The sequence below is a fragment of the Carassius gibelio genome, chromosome A17 (assembly GCF_023724105.1).
Source record: "Carassius gibelio isolate Cgi1373 ecotype wild population from Czech Republic chromosome A17, carGib1.2-hapl.c, whole genome shotgun sequence".
Taxonomy (NCBI): Eukaryota; Metazoa; Chordata; class Actinopteri; order Cypriniformes; family Cyprinidae; genus Carassius; species Carassius gibelio.
Window position 1 is genome coordinate 26790175 of NC_068387.1, and position 23950 is coordinate 26814124.

The 23950-nt window shown below is 37.5% G+C and overlaps 1 protein-coding gene across 1 annotated transcript in view; it reads left to right on the forward strand.

Moving 5' to 3' along the window:
- Positions 1–551: 551 nt before the first annotated feature.
- Positions 552–23950, forward strand: part of LOC127933549 (cysteine-rich motor neuron 1 protein) — a 40451-nt gene continuing 17052 nt past the window's right edge. Inside the window, exons 1-4 of the mRNA XM_052530593.1 lie at positions 552–1099; positions 9257–9418; positions 10735–10896; positions 23052–23231. Coding sequence (XP_052386553.1) covers positions 799–1099; positions 9257–9418; positions 10735–10896; positions 23052–23231 — 805 coding nt within the window. The 5' untranslated portion in view covers positions 552–798. The remainder of the gene's footprint in view (positions 1100–9256; positions 9419–10734; positions 10897–23051; positions 23232–23950) is intronic.

Here is a 23950-nt window from a genome sequence, read left to right on the forward strand (position 1 = left end):
TGTGTGGATAATTTTAGCAATGATCACTCAAAAACTGAGACTTCAAAGATGCCTATGATCAATCAGTTTCTAAAAGCAAGCTGCAATTTCAGAGCAACAAAAAAAGCATTGTGTGACGAGGACAAGACCTGAAAACCTGTCATGATCAGACAGATCCTACAGGAATGAATGAACACACGAGTGAATGTCCAAGTGTGCGCTTCAGGGAATCTGACCTGAACTTCTTCTGAAAAAAAAAAAGTTTAGAAAACCCACTTCATGATGTTCATGTCATCATTCATCACTGCTGATGTTCACACCTAAACCAGAGACTCTCTGAGAACGCTCCAAAGTGACTTAAAAGTGATTTAAATAACAAAGATAATTAAAAAAAAAAAAAGAATAAATCCAACACGGTGTTTCTGAAGATAAAGGAAATGAAAAACAATTATCTACTGATAAAGAGACATATATTTCTGCTGCGCTTTCGCTGCTTGTGATTGGCCGAGCTCCGCGTCAATCATCGGCGGGGGGCGTGGCTCTGACGTCTCTCTCCCTGTAACGCGTGTTTGAGACTCAGTTTGAGTGTCAGTGATTCAGAGCCACGGACAGAGTCATCACAGTCACTGTAACAGCTTCACGAGCGCATTTCGCTCACTGGAATCCTGTGTCATTCCCAGCGAGGACCGTACAACTGAAAGTCTGTGGGAAGTTTGTTGAACACTGTATTTTTCAAGAGTCTCGTTTTGGATTTATTTGGATTTGCGCGTCCGCACCTTTACGTTTGAGACTCTGTGAACTTCATCAAAGCGCGTCACAATGTGTCACCAGAGTTTGTTGTGGCTCTTCAGTGTGTTGGGCTTCTGCGCTCGGGCGCTCTTGGCTCGTGAGTGCGCACCGTGCGCGCTGCGCTCGTGCCCGGTCGTCAGCGCGCTCGAGTGTGGTTCGGCCCGGGTTCTGGCCCGTGACCCGTGCGGCTGCTGCGAGCAGTGCTCTCGGCTGGAGCTCGAGCTGTGCGGCGGACCGGACTGGACCCTGGGCTCCTGCGGATCCGGACTCACCTGCGCGGCGCTCAGCGGGACCGGACCGGCGCGCGCACCTGAGGCAGGTGTCTGCAGAGGTCAGTGACTCCATGACACTGAATGCATGTTTCCAAAGCATATACGACCACCCGTGACGATGAGGATGGTCGTGGGTCTTTTGCAGTGTTTGGAAATATTTCTAAAGTTTGACTTCTAGTTGGCGCATCGCCTCGTGATTGAGTGATGTGGTCAGATGATTCTGGACGGAGTTGGTCACTGGGACAGCACCATGGTTGAGCATAATGTACCATCATATTGATTGATATGTACTATAGCAAATCATACTACAAGAATGCAAGGCTAAAACCTTGGCATTCCCTTAATCACGTGTCCAAAATACTTTTGTTTTCCCATTGTATAGGTCCAAAAAATAAAAGCAAGTTATTTGCCATAGTATATATTCGAAATGCTATAATATTCCAATGGTACATGTCCCAAAAAACATGCTATTTGCTATAGTATGTCCAAAATGCAATGGTGCATGTCTAAAAACATGATATTGCCATAATTCATTGTTCAAAATACTAAAGGTGCATGTCCAGAAAACTTGGTATTTTCCATCGTATGTCTAAAACACTATAGTAGTGCCATAATATATGTCGGAAAACATGGTATTGCCATAGTTACTTTTCCAAAATACAAAAAAAATAAAATAATAATTAGTGGCATTGCCATATCCAGAAAATAATACCACGGTACTTTTGGTACTTTTTAGTTATTTTACATTCATTTTGATTCCCTTTTTTTTTTTACCATGAGGTTTGTAATCGAGAATCATCCAGTTTCTGATCTGATTAGCTCAGTTAATGTGAATCTAGGTTTAGCATTCGAGTCTAAACTCAGTGATTTAGTAATGATGCTGATGTAACTGCACGAGATGATTTGGCTCACGACTGACCGCAGTGTCCTGTGATTTGATCTCTGATGTGATGTTAGGCTCCGGTCCAAGAGTTTAGTCAGGAGAAGGTCATAACGGCAGGCTGGAGCTGGACTTTCTCCAGGTCTAAACACTTGGATTGAGAGAAAACAGAAGTCGGTCTGTGGGAAGGTTCCGGAGCTCAATTAGCCCTCGTCTTCATCTTCCTCTTCCTCCTGTGGGGTCTGTGATTCATCCTTGATTGGCTTTTATTTACTGTGCAGTGTTGGGGTTAATTCCTGCACAAATGATCCAGCTTAATGGATGCTGTGATTGAGTTTGTCTACGGGTGAACATGCCTCGATCCTGAAATCAAGATCTGAGAGACAGAAATATAAAGTGATTTTATTGCTGGTGCTTTTCAGACTGTGGTAAATTTTCAGAGCGTGATCTTGGGAAATAATTGCAGATGTCGTTTGAGCATCTCCAAAAATCTGAAGTTAAGTAATGATTGTCATGTTCCACTGATTAACCAGCATCTCTTTAGCATAGTAATACATAATTCATGATTGTCATCACGTTAATTACCTCTCCCCACCATTAGCAAAGAAATAAATGAGGCTATTTATATTCAGGCATGGCTGAAGGCAACTGGAAGACAAAATGAAAAGAGCTTGTTGAATATTGTATATCGGTCTTTTTTGGGGTACATCCATTTGTCATATGCTCTTGAAAATAGTTCTGGTCACTTATGGTTGCGTGAAGAACCTTTAACATCCATACAACGTTTCCACTGCAAAAGCCGTTCATTACATTATTAAAATGTTCTTTAAACAGTTCTTCAACACTCTTAAAAATAAAGGTCCCATTTGAGGTTTTCACAATAATGCCATAGAACAACCATCTTTTGTGAAAGAGGTTTTCTTATTAAAAACATTTTAATAATATATATATATATATATATATATATATATATATATATATATATATATATATATATATATATATATATATATATATATATATATTCATAATATATATAATAAGTTTTTTTTCAACTAAAAATAACCTTTTTTTATTTCATTTTATTTTAGAATAGAAAGGTTCTATGGATGTTATTTTTGCCTTTTTTTTTAAGAGAGTTGATTTTATTGGTATACTGTCAATATTTTTGGATTTGTTGGACAAAAAAATAATTATAATTTTCTGCAGTTTATTCTGTTTTATAAACAAAGCCTTTAAATATGCTAATTAACTATCTCTACATCACCAATACTGCGTATTTAAAGCCACAGTGTGTTATTTCAACACGACTGGAGTCTCCAAACAGAATAATGACTGTTCACGAACAGGTTTCCCAAACACTGGTCCAGTGTGAATGCATCTTAACAGTTCAATCACTGTCAAACCAAACTCCGTTTAGTCTTCCTGACTTCTAGACGTCTCAGAGACTTCCTCTGAGCTCAGTCCCTGATGTCAGGACGCCAAGAAAAACTGTCTCTGTTTGCCTTTTTATACAGATAAAATATCAGCTTCCCACATTTGACCTGTAACTAGCAAAAGAGAAACCAAACTAGTCCGAAGGATGCTAAATGTTTACCATCAAGCCCCCTGAAAGTGATTAAACTAGTTATCTTTGGTTGACTTTAGATAGCGACACCAGACCAGACTGTTTTTATTACAGACTAATCTGCATTCAACAAGTACGTTTCTGGGGGAAATCATAGTACTGGCATAGTACCATGTCCAGAAGACCTTTGATAATACCATGGTACTTTTTTATTAGTGAAAAAACCTTGACACTTATTTGGATTCTCATTTTGTTATTTTAATTTCCATTTTGTATAAAAAAAAAAAAACTTTTTCAAAATACTCTTGTATTGCCCTCAAAAATACTCCTGTGTTGTCATGGTACAACTCCAAAAAAGATGGTATCGCCCCCAAAATACTATAGTGTTGCCATGGTGCATGTCCAAAAACATGGTATATGTCCCAAAAATATGTATATATGTATATAGTATATGTTTGGTAAACCTGTGCAGATAAACACAAACCATCAGTAGGCGTCGTGAACAGATGTGTCTCGTGGACGCCAGTGTTCAGGGTCGTGTGAAAATATGAAAATATCCTCGCAGGAAGTATTCAAATGGAAAAGACGTTGGCTGAGCGGATCATTCTGAGGTGACAGGAAATAATAGGGAAAGTTTTGGCAGGGTGTCCAACGGCTGGTTTGAAAAGCCTGTTTGTGATGGAGCTGTCTGTGTGAGAAGAACCGCGACACGGGCTTCCCCAAACGGGACGTTTCTGTGCCAAGTGCACCAATATTTGGCTGCTTTGGTTTCAGTGCTCAGTCATGTCTAAGAATGAGGTTACTGTACTTGCCGTTTTGGGCCTCATAATAAATAAAAAATTGTTATACCTCAATTGACAGTGAGCTCAGTCGACGACAGTGAGATCAATAGGAAAGTTGATTTCCACATCTACTCTCTCTGTAGGTCTGTTTTTATTTCTCCTCAATACTAGATAGAAATCTCTACCCCAAAATACTATAGTGTCTCCACGGTGCATGTCCAAAAGCATGGCATTGCCCCCAAAATACTATAGCGTCTCCACGGTGCATGTCCAAAAGCATTGCATTGCCCCCAAAATACTATAGCGTCGTCACGGTGCATGTCCGAAAGCATCGCATTGCCCCCAAAATACTATAGCGTCGCCACGGTGCATGTCCAAAAGCATCGCATTGCCCCCAAAATACTATAGCGTCGCCACGGTGCATGTCCAAAAGCATCGCATTGCCCCCAAAATACTATAGCGTCGCCACGGTGCATGTCCAAAAGCATCGCATTGCCCCCAAAATACTATAGCGTCTCCACGGTGCATGTCCAAAAGCATGGCATTGCCCCCAAAATACTATAGTGTCTCCACGGTGCATGTCCAAAAGCATGGCATTGACCCCAAAATACTATAGCGTCTCCACGGTGCATGTCCAAAAGCATGGCATTGCCCCCAAAATACTATAGTGTCTCCACGGTGCATGTCCAAAAGCATGGCATTGCCCCCAAAATACTATAGCGTCTTCACGGTGCATGTCCAAAAGCATCGCATTGCCCCCAAAATACTATAGCGTCTTCACGGTGCATGTCCAAAAGCATGGCATTGCCCCCAAAATACTATAGCGTCGCCACGGTGCATGTCCAAAAGCATGGCATTGCCCCCAAAATACTATAGCGTCGTCATGGTGCATGTCCAAAAGCATGGCATTGACCCCAAAATACTATAGCGTCTCCACGGTGCATGTCCAAAAGCATCGCATTGCCCCCAAAATACTATAGCGTCTCCACGGTGCATGTCCAAAAGCATGGCATTGCCCCCAGAATACTATAGCGTCTCCACGGTGCATGTCCGAAAGCATCGCATTGCCCCCAAAATACTATAGCGTCGTCATGGTGCATGTCTGAAAGCATGGCATTGCCCCCAAAATACTATAGCGTCGTCATGGTGCATGTCCAAAAGCATGGCATTGACCCCAAAATACTATAGCGTCTCCACGGTGCATGTCCAAAAGCATCGCATTGCCCCCAAAATACTATAGCGTCTCCACGGTGCATGTCCAAAAGCATGGCATTGCCCCCAGAATACTATAGCGTCTCCACGGTGCATGTCCAAAAGCATGGCATTGCCCCCAAAATACTATAGCGTCGTCATGGTGCATGTCCAAAAGCATGGCATTGCCCCCAAAATACTATAGCGTCGCCACGGTGCATGTCCAAAAGCATGGCATTGCCCCCAAAATACTATAGCGTCGTCATGGTGCATGTCCAAAAGCATGGCATTGACCCCAAAATACTATAGCGTCTCCACGGTGCATGTCCAAAAGCATCTCATTGCCCCCAAAATACTATAGCGTCTCCACGGTGCATGTCCAAAAGCATGGCATTGCCCCCAGAATACTATAGCGTCTCCACGGTGCATGTCCGAAAGCATCGCATTGCCCCCAAAATACTATAGCGTCTCCACGGTGCATGTCCGAAAGCATCGCATTGCCCCCAAAATACTATAGCGTCGTCATGGTGCATGTCTGAAAGCATCGCATTGCCCCCAAAATACTATAGCGTCGCCACGGTGCATGTCCAAAAGCATGGCATTGCCCCCAAAATACTATAGCGTCTTCACGGTGCATGTCCAAAAGCATGGCATTGCCCCCAAAATACTATAGCGTCGCCACGGTGCATGTCCAAAAGCATGGCATTGCCCCCAAAATACTATAGCGTCGTCATGGTGCATGTCCAAAAGCATGGCATTGCCCCCAAAATACTATAGCGTCTCCACGGTGCATGTCCAAAAGCATCGCATTGCCCCCAAAATACTATAGCGTCTCCACGGTGCATGTCCAAAAGCATCGCATTGCCCCCAGAATACTATAGCGTCTCCACGGTGCATGTCCAAAAGCATGGCATTGCCCCCAAAATACTATAGCGTCGCCACGGTGCATGTCCGAAAGCATCGCATTGCCCCCAAAATACTATAGCGTCGTCATGGTGCATGTCTGAAAGCATCGCATTGCCCCCAAAATACTATAGCGTCGCCACGGTGCATGTCCAAAAGCATGGCATTGCCCCCAAAATACTATAGCGTCGTCATGGTGCATGTCCAAAAGCATGGCATTGCCCCCAAAATACTATAGCGTCTCCACGGTGCATGTCCAAAAGCATCGCATTGCCCCCAAAATACTATAGCGTCGTCACGGTGCATGTCCAAAAGCATCGCATTGCCCCCAAAATACTATAGCGTCTCCACGGTGCATGTCCAAAAGCATCGCATTGCCCCCAAAATACTATAGCGTCGCCACGGTGCATGTCCAAAAGCATCGCATTGCCCCCAAAATACTATAGCGTCGTCATGGTGCATGTCCAAAAGCATCGCATTGCCCCCAAAATACTATAGCGTCGCCACGGTGCATGTCCAAAAGCATGGCATTGCCCCCAAAATACTATAGCGTCTCCACGGTGCATGTCCAAAAGCATCGCATTGCCCCCAAAATACTATAGCGTCTCCACGGTGCATGTCCAAAAGCATGGCATTGCCCCCAAAATACTATAGCGTCGCCACGGTGCATGTCCAAAAGCATCGCATTGCCCCCAAAATACTATAGCGTCTCCACGGTGCATGTCCAAAAGCATCACATTGCCCCCAAAATACTATAGCGTCGCCACGGTGCATGTCCAAAAGCATGGCATTGCCCCCAAAATACTATAGTATTGCTGTGGTACATGTCCAAAAAAACATGGTATTCCTATAGTACCTTGTTCGAAAATTCTTATTTTGTTACAGTGAGGTTTATAATGTCCAAATTGTCAAACAATCCCAAATTATACTTTCGATAGCAGTACAGTTTCATTAGAGACTAAGAATGTCTAAGACTGTGGTTACTGTACTAACCAGAACAGTTGAGTTTGGGTCTCATAATAAAAAATAGAAATAAACATATTACACCTCAATTGTTTCTCTTAGACTACAGTGAGGTCAGTGGGAGAGTTGAGTTAATTTCCACATCTACTCTCACTGTAGGTCTGTTTTTATTTCGCCTCAGGACTTTTTGAGTAAAAACACATCTCTATTGCATTTCCTGAACCGTTTTCTTCTGGTTCGTGATCGTTTCTGAGCCAAGCCCCAGGAGAGCATCATGGGGGACCATAGGAGCTCCTGAAGCTGCTTTGTCTTTGTTTATTCACATGTGGCCGGCTGGGGGGTCTACAGCCAGAACCTGCAGGAGCCGGAGGGGTTCTGTGTCTGACGTGGATACTCTAGACTTATTTAACACACATGCGAATGGCAGAGGGAAAACACAGAGATTCATGTGAAGGACATGGAGAACTCCAGGAGAGCTCCCGAGAAACCTGAGACAGTGAAAGTGAGAAAGACTGGAGCTGTTTCTAGTGTAGGACAGTTCGGTTACTCTGAGGTTTCTCTTTACGGCCTTGTTTACGTTTCAAGAGTCCGTTTTGTCTCAGATGTTCTCAATGGGATTTTTTTCTCATTGGGGTTTTATCGTCAGAATAGATTATTTTACAAAACGTGGTTATTATGATAAACGGTTACTTGAAACAAAATAATTATTAACAATTTTTTACCTATTTTACCACAACTTTTTTTATTTTGTTTAACTTGAAGTACTAAAATAACACACACAAAAAAAAAATATATATATATATTTTTTTTTGTGTGTGTTATTTTAGTGTGTATATATATATATATATATATATATATATATATATATATATATATATATATATATATATATATATATATATATATATATATATATATATATATATAGACATAAAAAAATTGAAAAAATAAAAAACGTTGAATAAAATTACTTAAATTCAAGTGAAAACAGAAAAATTAAAAAAGCCTAATTGAAAATATTAACAAACTATAACCGTGCTAAAATAACACTGTAAGGTACCTAATAGTGTTATTTTTGTTTATTTATTTATATATGATTTTATTATTTCTTAATATTTTGCTATAAATATTTGTCTATTATTTTTTTTGTTTAAGTTTTAGTAATTTTTTGTGCTTTTATAGAATTATTTCTATTTAGCTTTAATTTAATATAAAAATAATTATTTTATTTGTTTAATTTTAGAAATATTAGTACTTCAACTTAAATATACATTTTATTTTAACTAGTTGCCATGATAACATTTCTCGTTTTGGATAAGTTTAACTTGTCTTGAAGTACTAAAAATAACTAAAACTAGCTAAATAAATAACTGTAACCAAAATGTAAAAAAATATGAATGTTACTACATGTATTGTTTACTAAGGCTTTATTTTAGCATTATTTATGTACTATGATAGTATGTATTAATATTTTTAAATTGATTTCAGTTTTAATTTAAATTAGTTTTAATAAAATGATGTGCTTTTTAAAAATAACTTATATTTAGCTTTACATAATTTTTTATTGCAGTTTAGTTGTAGTTATTTTAGTACTTCAACTTTTTTATATTATTTTATCATATTTTCTTTCAGTTATTTGCCAAGGCAATATTTGACCTACATCAGAGGAGATACATGTGAAGCTTTTTAATGAAGGTAAATCTGTTAACAACAGGCGAAAGTCTCCGCTTTCTCCTCATCTCACTGCTGTCTAGAAGAAGCAATTCAGACATTAAAGAGATCTTTCAAGGATCAATGTTTAAAGCGTCTCTGTTTGGCACCATTCTGTGGAACCAAAGCAAACCAATCTCAGTGACAGCCGAGACTGAGACCAAACATCCCTGACTGATGAGTCTGTGTTACCATGGTAACGCTGTCTTCTTCTCCGCAGTGGTACCCGACGCGATGGATGCAAGCGATGAGGACGAGAGCTGTCCGCTGGTGAGCGGCTGTGAAAGTGTGGACGGACAGTGTGTGTGTGAATCCAAACACTCCTGCATCGAGACCTACAGCTTTCCCAACAGAGACGCATGCGTGCATGCTGGGAAAACAGGTGCGTACAGTATGTCACCCTCAAAACAACAGGCTTCCATGGGTCCTTTGTGGATTTGATCAAATTTAAGGCCTTAACAAGTCTTAAATAGTATAACAAAAGTTAAAATATACAAAAAACACGCTCAAACAAATTTGCTAAAATAATATGCATTTACATAATTATATATTTTCTACCAATATATATATTTATTGGATCTTTAAAAACAAAAAAAATTATTGAAAAAACCATTTAAAAATGAATTTTGACCTCCATACATTTTTATCCGAAAAAATATATTCACACTTGTCACATTTGAAGAGAAACTTTATTTGTTGTCTGTAACACATATAACACATTTTTTATAAAAATAAATTATGAAGTCTACATGTAGGCTTTTTAATTATATTTTGGTATATGAAGGTTGAAACGAAATATATGTGTATATATATAATATCCATATAGGTAAATTTGGGGTGAAAAACAGCATTGTGATATTTTAATTTTCAAATAGCTATGTTTCAGTTAAATAAATGTGAACGCTGCACATTTCAGAGTAAAAACATGGCGTTTTGTATGTTTTTAGAGCAGTTTTCAGTCAGTGAATCCTGCACATTTATGTCTAATGATTGCTTATGATGCACCTTTGATGAATTTACTTTTTACTGTTTTTTTGACTGTTTACTCTATGGTTTTTATGTTATAATATGCTTTAGATGGTTGTAAGATGCATATTTAATGTGTCTCATGTTTTTATTGTGTAACTTGAGTAGAAAAGCATAGACATTTCAAAATAAGAGTCTTACTGTATTTCAGGTTTGTTAATGATTAAAAGTCCCTTAAAAAGGTTTTTTTCTTTGTTTGTTTGCTTTTTTTATTTTGTTTCTGGTGGCTGGTATTATTGGTATTTTGGTTCCCATATTTGTCTATTTTTGAATGAGCAGTCAAATGGTTACACAAAAAACTGGCAAAATCTGGCATTTAAATCAACATGTACTCTGAACCTAAGAACATTATTTAATACATTGAACATATAGATTTAATTAGTATTGGCACTATCGTTTTTTTATTTCCTTTCTTTTCATTGCATTCAGATTGGAACACGTCCCAAAAAAGCTCTTCTGAGACATTTTTCATGCATGATATATCGTTACATAAACCATCATGTCACATTGTTTATGTTCAGCATAAAGTTATTTGAACCTACATTTATTTAAATGAATTGAACCAGAAATGTGTCCAAGTTTACATTAAGTCATGATTTATATACTGCATTAATCATGGTCTGTTAATCATCACTAGGCTCTGTGTGATCTGTACTTCTCTGTGTTTCTCAGGTTCTCACCGTCACGATCACAGACACAAGTTTGTGGGTCCCGTGAACCCAGCGTGTGTGTTTTCTGGCTGTAATCTGACGGCCGACGGCTGTGTTTGCTCGTCTCAGAGCTGTGATGATCACTTCACGTACGCCAACCGCAGTCAGTGCCAGCGAGCCGCAGGTAACACAGCGTTTCCAGCGCATTCCCACTGAAACACATCTGATACAGTGGAGATCAAAATCAGCTTGACAATCACTCTAAATCATTCAAGTCCCCTAAAAAGATTGGTTATCTACGTAGGACAAAGGCATGAGAAGTCAGGATATTGTAGAGGCTCTCATTAGGGAATGGGTTCAGCACTGCAGATGGGATTGCTCATCAGTTCAGCACTGATCCGGGTCTGGATCTGTCTCGGCACATTTAAGAGTGATGGTTTGAGGGATGTTTTCTGCAGCAGGAGTTGTGTCTCTTATACAGATACATGGCAAGTGAATGCAAATATTCATCTGAACCTCCTTCAGCAACATGTGGTTCCTTCCCTGCGTTCATCTCCTAATCGGCCTGCAATTTTCATGCAAGACAAAGCTCCCATCACCCTGCAAAATGGTTAAACCAGTTTCTTCAAGACACAAACACTGAAATAATGAAATGGCCAGCCCAGATTCCTGATCTAAACCTGACTGAAAATCTCTGGAAAATCCTTGGTGACAAAGTTCTGTCTAAGAAAGCCGCAACAGTCTATAGAAGAGACTGAAGAAGAATGGAGTGAGATCACAGTAGCTCAGTGTGAATCAAAGCTGTAATCATTTGGAGATAAGGCTAGATAGATCTGGGTATCATCAGCATAGCTGTGGTAGGCAATTTGGTTCTTTCTCATTATTTGACTTAGTGGAAGCATATACAGGCTGAACAAGAGCGGTGCTAGAACCGAGCCTTGTGGGACTCCACATGTCATGGATGTCCACTTAGACTTATGCTCTCCTAGACTCACATAATAGCCTCTCCCTTCTAAGTATGACCTGAACCATTTGAGTACCATCCCAGAAAGCCCGAACCAGTTTTCCAGTCTCTCTAGTAGTATGTTATGATCGACAGTGTCAAACGCAGCACTGTGATCTAGAAATACCAGCACCGATATTTTGCAAAAGTCACAATTTAATCGAATATCATTTAGTATCTTAATAAGTGCTGTCTCTGTTCTGTGATACGGTCGAAAAGCAGATTGAAAATTGTCCAGGTATCCATTTGAGTTAAAGTATTTGTTCAGCTGATTTAAATCTACCCTTTCTATAATTTGGCCTATAAAAGGAAGATTTGACATTGATCTGTAATTGCTCATTATGGTGTTATCAAGATTGCTCTTTTTCATGTGGAGCTCAACAACTGCAGTTTTCTGAAAAGTCTGAAAAGTCCCAGAAAGAAGTGAGGTGTTTAAGAGATCTGTTTCTAAACAGATTAGCACACTTTTGAAAAAAGATGTGGGAAATGTGCCAAGATAGCAGGTTGACGATTTTAGGTGCTGCACTATTTCTTCCAAAATTTCATGATCAATTGCTCTGAATAACTCTGAATAACTTGAGGATTTGCCAATTGCCTTCCTGATATCAATGATCTTCTCCGAAAAAAAAGGAAGCAAACTCAGCTTACTACTATATTAGTAACTAAAAGCATCACCAAATCAGACGGAATATTTAATAAACAAACAAATATAAATTGCAGAAGATGGATCTTTGAATTCTGTTCAGGTTCTTTGCAAAACAACAAATTATATTATGGATAATTGTAATTTTATGTCGCTGTTGCCACTATTTTATGTTTACATTTACATATATTCATTTAGCAGATGCTTTTATCCAAAGCGACTTACAGATGAAGACAGTGGAAGCAATCAAAAAGAGCAAAGATATATATGTGCTATAACAAGTCTCTGTTAGGTTAACACAGTACACGTACCATGCGCTTTTAAATAATATAATAAATAAAAAGACAACCGATAGAATAAAAAAAGAATAGATCAAGCTAGTGTTAGAGGTCACACGCACACACACACGATTAATAATAAATGAAAAGAAAATAGAATACAAAAAGATTAGAAAGGTAGTTATATTTTTTTGTTAAGAATAGAATTAGAATAATGAGTGTTAAAGTTAGAGGGTCAAATAAAGATGGAAGAGATGTGTTTTAAGCCGATTCTTGAAGATGGCTAAGGACTCAGCTGCTCGGCTTGAGTTGGGGAGGTCATTCCACCAGAAGGGAACATTTAATTTAAAAGTCCGTAAAAGTGACTATGTGCTTCTTTGAGATGAACAATCAAGCGACGTTCACTTGCAGAACGCAAGCTTCTAGAGGCACATAAGTCTGAAGTAACAAATTAAGGGTAAATGGGTGCAGAGCCAGTGGTAGTTTTGTAGGCAAACATCAATGCCTTGAATTTTATGCGAGCAGCTATTGGAAGCCAGTGCAAATTGATAAACAGAGGTGTGACGTGTATTCTTTTTGGCTCATTAAAAATTAATCTTGCTGCCGCGTCCTGGATTAATTGTAAAGGTTTGATAGAATTGGCTGGAAGACCTGCCAAGAGAGCATTGCAATAGTCCAGCCACAGAACAAGAGCTTGAACAAGGAGTTGTGCAGCATGTTCCCAAAGAAAGGGCTTGATCTTCTTGATGTTGAATAAAGCGGACAGTTTTAGTAATGTGGTCTGAGAAAAGTCAGCTGATCATCAATCATAACTCCAAGGCTTCTAGCTGTTTTTGAAGGAGTTGTGGTTGATGTGCCTAACTTGATGGTGAAATTGTGATGAGACGATGGGTTTGCTGGAATCACAAGCAGTTCTGTCTTGGCAAGGTTGAGTTGAAGGTGATGGTCCATCATCCAGGAAGAAATGTCTGTTAGACAAGCTGAGATGCGAAGAGCTACCGTCGGATCATCAGGATGGAATGAGAGGTAGAGTTGAGTGTCATCAGTATAGCGGTGGTATGAAAAGCCATGTTTCTGAATGACAGAACCTAATGATGCCATGTAGACAGAGAAGAGAAGTGGTCCAAGAACTGAGCCCTGGGGTACCCCAGTAGTTAGATGTTGAGACTATTTTATAGTAGCAAAACGCCACTGTGGGTCATTGTACCTGATGTAAACTTTTACCATGGTAAAATCATTATAATCTTAATCCATCTAATAATCCTTCTCAACCAGACATACACTACCAATTAAAAATGTATGATTAAAACAAAGTGTATTAAATAAATACTTTTATTGATCAAGGATGCATTAAATTGATGAAAAGTCACAGTAAATGCATTCAGAATGTAACAGAAGATTTCTATTTCTAATAAATGCTGCTCTTTTGAACTTTTTTATTCATCTGTGAATCCTTAAAATCAAAATGTATCAAGGTTTCCACAAAAATATTGTGCAGCACAACTGTTTTGAACATTAATAATAATCAGAAATGTTTCTTGAGCAGTAATTAATCATATTTTCATGATTTCTGAAGATCATGTGACACTGAAGACTGGAGGAATGATGCTGAAAATACAGCGGAGCATCACAGAAATCTATTACACTTTAACACAGATTCACACAGAAAACAGCCGTTTTAAACTGAAATAATTTCTCACATTTTTGCCGTATTTTTGTTTCAATGAAAGTAGGCTCAGTAAGCAGAAGAGTCCTGAGACAGATCTGCGACTCATACAGTAAAGTGGGTTTCTCAGCGTTCTTCTCCTTGTGTTCAGTGACGCCCCTTCAGCAGCCAAACACTGAGCGCCGCTTGTGTGTGATTACTCAAGCACACATCTGTTGATCATTAGCTTGTTTGCGCGACTGTCCGAGTGGGATGTGAGTGTCTGTTTGTTATCAATGCACAAGTGTGTAGCTTATATAACAGACTCGTCCCTGAAAACCAGGTTTCAGCCACCTACTGCGCACATGTGATCAGGTATCTGGTTTTCCCCTCGACTAAAGGAGATTTGCACATGTTCTCAGTCAGACATGCCCCATACAGCATATCTGGACAAATATATAAATAGAAAAAATATATATTTTTGTATTTGTAAAACATAATTATTTATTTTTAAGCATTTAAAGTATTTTTTAAAGCATATATATATATTTCTTTCTCTATTTAATTTAAAGACATTAGTTGTGGTGGACAGGTTAATTGTAAGTCTCTTTAGTAGTCAATATTATGTTTGTTTTCTCTCTGTAAGTCCATAGAATTTGCGAGAACTACAAAACATTTACAAGAGAACAAAAAAAGCATTGAAAAAGAATAAAGTATTGTATTTTATTTTGCATTCCCCCTATAAACTTTGCATCATCACACACACAACTCAAAGGCTTTTCAAGCAATCGCTAAGTTTTGTGAAACATTTGTAAAAAAAAAAATGCAACGTTTCTCAAAGAAACAAAACTTTTTTGGGAGAACCGAAAAGCATTGTTATATATACAGTAATTTCATACTGCTTGATCATCATGTCCTTTTAGTTGGCCATGTTTGGATGATCGATCCCTTTAAAAGTCATTTGTTTTATTAAATAAAATGAGCTCAGTTCAGGTCACTGAAAACTTAGCTTTTTCACATCTCACCGGACATCTGACTCACTCGTGGAAGTACAAAATGCCATTTGCAACCTATTTGTTTCTCTTTCACTCCAATGCTGTGCTGAAGTCGCTGGAGCTCGACTCATTGTTTCTCCTCACATGAAATATACTGAAAATCGATGTTAAACCAGAGGGCTTACCCCCAAAAAAAGCCACACATGGGCGGTGGGACTGAGCTGGCTTTGTTCTGCGCTGACTAGCATCCAAAGTCAGTCTCTGAACAGAGTGTGCATTGTACGCTTTTTCCATGAGTAAACCCTGCTTGTCAACACAGCCTCCTCTGCCTGCGAGCGCGCACGACGGAGGAAGACTGCCGCCCTTGTGCCCTTGGTGCAAAGAAAAACACGTTCACAAAGAGCCGCTTCACTTTCATGAAAGAGTGTCTGAGATCTCAGATATATGCATTGTTTACAAAGGGCCCTTCTGCGCTTATAAAACCAATTTCCGCTTACTCTGGAGTGTGTGTGTGTGTGTGTGTGTGTGTGTGTGTGTGTGTGTGTGTGTGTGTGTGCTGCACAGACGTGATGTTAGTGTTGCCAGGCACTTTATACTATTACACCATTCTGCCCGTGACACATTTGAACCATTTTCACAAGCAAATATATCACCTTAAATGAAGCCTTTGTGCTTTTGTGTGCCGAACGCGAGAGACGACATTGTGGTGGTGATTTTCCCATCGCTAGCGAATAGCTAATTATCTCCGACTGAGGATGTAAATAATGGCGTATGCATTAGCCGCTGAATGCGTGCACGTTGTTGTGATTGGGCTTTGGAGAGGGTTAGGGTTAGGGTTAGACCTCTGAAGCATAATGCACACAATGATGCGTTACATAATGCCATTAATGGAGTTTGCAGAAGCAAAGATAAATAAACTATTGCTCAGTAACACCTCTGATTCTGCTTTAACATCTTTACAGAGGCGATTTGTATTGCTCAGAAGTTGCTCTTTTAAACCTCATGAGATTTAATGTTCTTGATGGTTGTTTCATTGACGGATCAGATGTTTCTGACCCTAAAAACAGACCCTAGACATCATCCAGTAAAAAAATTAATGTGGAGAGCAGCTAAGATCGTTTGATGAGAAGTTCGTATTGAGACTTTTGATCGAAGGCTTTGGTTTCTGAGGACTCTTTGAGATGTAGTTGAGATTTCTTCTGAGGTTCTAGAGGAAATGTGTGAGATTATTGGAGTTTTTTCTTGGGAGAAATATTAATATATATATAAATACAGACCCAAATGGGCCACCAGTCATCATCCAGTAAGAGTCTAGAGCTCTGTATTAAATGCAAAGCAACTCCGATTGTTTGGTGAGAAAAGACCGAGCTCAAATTGAGATCTCTGGCTTTTGATTGGAGTCTTTGGTATTTTGCCAAGTCTGAGCCCTGCTCGAGACGTTATTGAAATCTTTTCTGAAGTTCTAGAGGAAATGTGTGAGATTATTGGAGTTTTTTCTTGGGAGTCTCAGTTCGCTCTCCATTTAATTAAAATTTCTTCCGAGAAATAAACACAGACCCAGATTAATCTTGACAAATCTGAGTACGCTTTGAGACGTTATTGAAACTCTGTGTGTTAGATATTGGGGTCTTTCTTGGGAGAAAGTCTCCAGTTGATCTCATTGCTGTTTAGATTAATATTTAGAGTCTCAAAATATTGTAATTGAGGAAAACTTGCTCTTATTTCAATGACAGAAACACTCGTCGGAGAACATTGTGGTATTTTTATCACGATAGCCTCTGGAAAACCTCAGTATTCCCATAGCACATGATGATAAAGTGGTACTATGATATATTACGGTACAGTATGATTGATATATTTATATAGCATGGTATTTACATGGTACTTCATAGGATGCTTTATGGCAGCGTACCAGAAACCACACTATTACTGTAGGACTTGTGTAAGAGTCTTAATAGATTCATTCAGCTACAGGACAGAGATGAATTCAGAGCCTTTCTGCCGTTAACGTGAGTGTAATTTTCCTCCGTGACAATATTAAGAGAGGAAGTTGATCAATGTGAGCTTTGTGTGGAGCGGAGCTAAAGCAAACACCGCAGTACAGATACTGTATTTATTCAGCAGTTTCTGCGGCTCGATCGGAGCCTCCACATTTCCTATGAGCCGCATACACACTGGCTCTATTCTCCGTCTGGATTGGGCTTTAAATCACTTAATTTACTGTCTGTGTGACCCTGAAACCTCTTTGGGACCATCCCATTGTACGATTGTCGTCTTGTAAATAGTTATTTGGGATTCAGACGGCGAGATTTGAGACGTGCGAGGGGTGAAGAAGCTCTTCTTTCGTCCTCGGCTCGCATCAGGTTGCACGTGGGTCGGACGGGGAAGGAAATGGCTGGAAACTCCATCAGTAAACCACTGACTTCTGGAAGATATCGCTGTGTGATATGCAATGTCATTATTTCATGCTGGTTTATTTTTCCCCTCAGCTGTAGATGGATGAGTCTCCGCTTAAATACGGGTTTAGCTTGTAAACAAATGCTTCTGAGGCTTTTATTAGGGGCGTTCACTCCCCACGAGAGGCCTTGTGTTCAGAAACAAGCAGACTGATTAGAAAGAAACGTGCTTGAGAAGATTATCAAAAGTTGAAACTGATGTGTGTCTCATTGCAGTGCAACAAGCAATAATTAGAAAGTATAGACAATAAAAACAGAAATGCATTAAAAAAAATTGCAATAAAGGCCTAGTATTACCTCATCTGACCTTAAAAAAAACATCAAAAGAAACATTCATTTACAGATGTTTTTAAATAAAATAAGAATAATATATATTAGGTTTTAATTGACAATTTTTTTGACAAGTTTATTTATTTACAATTTTATATAGTGCCTTTTAAGCAAACTTCTCAAGGTGCTACACAGAGAACATTAAACCTATAAAAAAAAATAATAATATGAAAATTAAAATTAAACATGCAGAATATATTTTATATTATTTTGCTGTCTTTGGAATAATAATAATAATAATTATTATTATTATTATTATTATTATTATTATTTTATATTATGTTCCTTTCTTGGGAATAATAATAATATTAATGTATTAACATCATAATAAAAATATATTATTTATTTTCCTATTTGACACTGTAAAGCTGCTTTGACACAACCAGCATTGGATAAATCGCTACACATAATAATAATAATAATAATAATAATAATAATAATTATTATTATTATTATTATTATTATTATTATTATTATTATATATTTTTGTATTGTTGCTGTGCATTCAAGACATTTAAAGCATGAACAGAAAAGTGAATATCATTGTTCACATTCATCCATTATCCTCTTCTTTTGATAAGAACTGCTAAATAAAGTAAATGACCTGTGAGCTCATGATGCATCATTCATTAGTGATCCTAAGCAGTAGATTTGATCAGCTGTCGTTGCATTTGTCACATAACTTGTGTTTGTCCCGCACGTCTGTTTCCACACAGCTGGTGTGTTTTATTTCCACAACATCCTGAAGTAAACCTTGTTTCGATGCCAGTAGTAGCTGCTGCTCCTGTAATAGCAGCACAACAGAGAAACTCAATCTCTCACTCTTCTTTTCCTGAACCACGGCCAAAATAGACCCTGGAGGATCACAGCGTCTCCACAGCCGTATCAGAGCATCATATTCCCGACCGCACACAATGAGGGAATTACAAACACAATGCAGTCAATGAGGAGAGTGATCACGAGAGGCTGAATGAATGAATGAATGAATGAATGAATCGCATGGATTAGTGATCAGATGAATAGAATTGTTCAGTGTTTCCCACAGGATTTTGAGAAACTAATGTGGGAGAACTTCTGTCCATCTAAGATTTACTATTTTACATAACAGTAGTAAAGTTACAACACTTATCTCTTAATTTCTTCAATTGCAAGAGTTAAACCCTTTTATCTTGGAAGGAACCTGCAGGGAGACCTTTAAGTTTTGGTCAACAATTCTCCTTGCAATTCCAGTGATATGCTGTAATCTTTGTGCAGCACAACAGACAATATCTACTTATTTATTTATATTTAAATAGCATTTTGTGACTTGGTAAATGCACTAAGCCATATCATGATTTCCATTTTGGTTCAATTGACGGATGCTTTGGCAAAACGCCATGGTGGAAATCTTGAGTACAAGAATATTTTAAGTTAATTTTGAAACCAAATTCTAGATAATTAATGGGAAACGCTGATGTTTATGGGTTTACACGGAGATGTGTGTTTAGGAAGGTGTAAAACTGTCATTGAGTGAAAGTTAATGACAGAATGAACATCTTCCAGACCTGAAACACGAGCGTCCTTGCTCTCGCTCCATCTCTGAACAAAGTTTACATTCTTTCTTCCCAAAATTTCTTCCCAAGATTTTGCATTGCCCCTAAAAAAAGACTATTCGCAAACTCTTCCATTCCCATATACATTCGGTCGCAAAACTTTACATTCCCCTAAAAAAATGCACATTTGTTCACAAAATTTTGTTCCCTCAAAGTTTACGATTGTTTGCAAAACTTTGCGTTCCCTTAAAAAAAAGTTTTTTAATTGGAAAAGGTTTTGCATTAAACTAGTTTGGAAGACTTTGCTTTCCCCCAAAATGTAGAATGTTCGCAAAACTTTGCGTTACCCTAAAAAAGTTTGTTCTTAAAAGTTTTACAATACAAAACCCTTTACAATAGTTCCTCTAAAAAAAAGTTTACTATTGTTCACAAAACTTTTTGTTTCCATAAAAAGTTAGTTCTTATGCAAAAAGTTTGCATTCCCCTTTAAATTAGTTCCCAAAATTTTGCGTTCCCCTAAATAAGTTAATTCGCAAAATGTTGTTTTCCTGAAAATGTTATGTTGTGTAATCTTTTGCATTCCCCTTAAATGTTTCTGTGCCTTCACAAAACTTTGGCTTCCTCTTTACATTAGTTCACAAAATATTGCGTTCTTTCACAATACTTTTGCGTACCTCTTTACGTTTTTTCACAAAAACAAATTTGTGTTCCCCATTGTTAGTTCACAAACTTTGTTCTCTCATAATAATTATACATTTGTTCACGAAACTTTTTGTTCACTCACAATTCTTTTCTTTTCCATTTTACGTTTGTACACAATACTTTATTTGCTCTCAAAACATTTGCATTCGTACAAATTTTTACGTGCATTTCCACAACTTCTTTCCCCATTTACGTTTGTTAGTAAAACTTTTTATTTGCTTGCAATACTTTTTTGTTTCCTCAAAAAAGTTTCTCGCATTTGTTCAAATAACTTTGTGTTCGCTCATAAAACTTTTGCATTCCCTCAAAATAATGTCTGTTCATTCGCAAAACTTTGGCATTCTCCTTTATGTAATTTAGCAAAACTTTGTTTGCTTCCAATTTGTTTTGTACAACTTTACATTTATTCGCAAAACTTTACGTTCACTCACAAAACTTTTGCATTCCCCCAAAAAGATTTACAATACTTCTACATTCCTATGTTTTTTTTTGCAAAACTTTATTCACATGCATTACTCTTGCGTTCCCCTTTACGTTTGTTCACACAATTTTGCATTTGCTCACAATACTTTTGTGTTTCCCAGAGTAACTTTGTGTTTGCTAGCAAAACTTTCCTGTGTCACTTTCTTCAGTCTGCAAACATTTTCGTTTCGCAGAGAAACTTTGCATTCGCTCACCAAACGTTTGCGATGGAAATAATAAAGGAAAAACGTTTTCATGCTTTTGCTTGTGAATGCAACGTTTATTTGGGCGACTCAATTCTCATGATAGAATGCAAATGTTTTACGAGTGAATGCAAAGTTTCTCTGGGAACGTGGAAGTTTTGTGAGTGAACGCAAAAGCATTAAAGTATCATTTGTCGTCTCATATCATATTTAATCCATCATCAGTTGCCCTTAGGTGCTCCGAAGTGATTGTTGGGTGTCAGACGTGTTATTTGGCTGGTCAGGACATGCTGATAATTACATGAAACAGATTCTCATGTGAGAGCTGGACAGACAGGAAGTGATGAGGTGTGAAAAGGGGGCGGGGTCAGTGAGACAGGGCCTCTGTGTTTACTCTTTGTAGGCGTCAAATATTCCTTGTTTTACCAACAATCCAAATTCCTGTGTCGGGCTGTTGGCCCTGCGCTAAATGTGTGCTACCTCCTGGAACTAATGGACTTAAATAGAAGCGCAGCAGGCGGAGAAAAAAACTGCTTACGCATCAGTCAGAAGGGTTCAACAAGTCACTGATGGGAATATGTGTGTGTGTCTTGAGTCAGGATGAGTCGGAGTATATTCTGTATAAATATTTTCCTTTAATTTCATAGATTGGTACCTGACATGCAAATTCAAAACCTTCAAGATGTTTTTTTTTTAAATACTGAAAAAAACACAGTCCATAAAGCGATGAAAATACCATGGTACCATGTCCAGAACCCTCCGTAATGTGATGTTGAGCTGCTGTGTGTCTTTGTGTCTGGGTCCGCTGATGTTCCTGAGTGCAGGGGTTTATGGGTCTCTAATGAGCCGTACTGGAGCTATTGTTCATATTGTTGATGTGTCGAGGGCTCTGGAGACACTGAGGGTTTCCGGCTCTGACCGCAGGGTCGTCTCTCTGGTTTTCTTTGACCTCACATGTGTAAGTGTGCATTTGTGCGTGAGTGAACGTCGATTACATGGCTTCACACGCCACATCTGAGAATCACAGCTCACCGGAGACGCCGCAGAAGTGCTGAGCTCGGCCATGTCCAGCGCAGTCGTGTGTGATTGCTGGGTTTATGTAGATTTAGTTTAATGAAAGTTTAAAACCACCCCACTATCACAATGAACAGCAGTCGATTCACAGTGAACTAAGAAAGAAACATGGAAATTGATTTCTGTGATATATTCTATTAGATTCCTCTTTGAGTTCGATAACTTTGACTTCGACTTTCAGTTTAAAATACTTTGTGCATGATTGTGTTTACGTACTGTACAGTATTGCCAAAGCATTATTACACAAAACTGACAAGTAATAAGGTAATACGATTATATAAAGAAAATGTTATCTATCTATCTATCTATCTATCTATCTATCTATCTATCTATATATATATATAATATTTTATAGTGAAAATGTTTCATGTATAATTGTAATACTCATTATATTTAGTAATATTTTATTTACAACAATATTGTGCAAAATTTGTGCTTTCCTTCAAATAAATGTAAAATATAAATATTTTATACATACTATTAATATATATATATATATATATATATATATATATATATTTGTAAATAATCATATATTCATTTATTTGTACATAATTTTATGTTTAAATTATTTTAAATAATTACATGTATATAATAAAAGTATAATAATTATAATTATTTATGAAAAAAATACATTATTTTTTTTTATTTTTCATAATTTTAAATTTAATATATTTTAAATTATATTAAATAATTATATATTATTGATTTAAAAAATTATTATAATATTATACAATTTTACATATAATAATTACATGTATATAACACGAGTATAATAATTATAATTATTTATGAAAAAAATACATATTTTTTTTTATTTTTCATAATTTTAAATTTAATATATTTTTAAATTATATTAAATAATTATATATTATTGATTAAAAAAATTATTATAATATTATACAATTTTACATATTATATTATGTAATTACATACATATAAATATAAGTTGAAAAATTATTAATATATGAGAGATATCAAGACAGTCCGGACTAAAATGGTGTTTTGTTGTGTAGTTTCTCCCAGGTGTGTTCATGACAGGAAGGAGTTCACGGAGGGCGAGGTGTACCGTATGGACCCCTGCTGGTTGTGTCAGTGTCGAGGCGGAGTGTCGTTCTGCTCTAAAGCCGAATGTGCCGAAGTGGACTGCGAGAACTTCTACGTTCCTGAAGGGGAATGCTGTCCCGTCTGTATAGGTACTGAACATCTTCTTTATTACCAGTTCATCTTAGATCGGTCTGCTCTGCTGGACTGCATTTAAAGATCAACTGATGAAACCCACAAACCTGAAGCTCTTCAAACACACGGTTACTGACAGCTTTCTGTCCACACGTCTCTCCAGAGAGACTCAGATCTGTTTGCTTACAGATGTGACCTTCTGCTCCTAAGGGTCAAAGGTCAAACAGTTTCAGTGGGACAAACAGTTGTCAACAGATCTTATTTGCGTTCTTTGAACTTGAATATATTCTGGTTTATAATTTCTAGTCTTTCTTGTCATGCACAGTGATGTTTTAGTGCTCTGTATATACTAGTATGAGTTTATTTGAAGTTGTGCTTTTTTTTTTTTGGTTTTTATTTAAGATATTTCTATTTAACATTTATATGTTTTTACTATTATTTTTATATATACTTCAATTTGAGTAAATTTGATTTCCTGTTTTTTCATCTAGTATTTATAGTTTATTGTATTTTAAGTTTCTTTAAATTAATGAATATTACTTTTATTTTTAGTTAATATCAACACTGATGATTCAAAGATGATTCATGTTACAAATGAGACTGTTTCAATTAAATGCTTTTCTTTTGTTCTTTCTGAATCCTGAAAAATAAAATGCATCACAACAGTTTCGAGCACTGAAAATAAATCTTAATAATAGAATATTTCTGAAGATCATGTGACACTGAAGACTGGAGG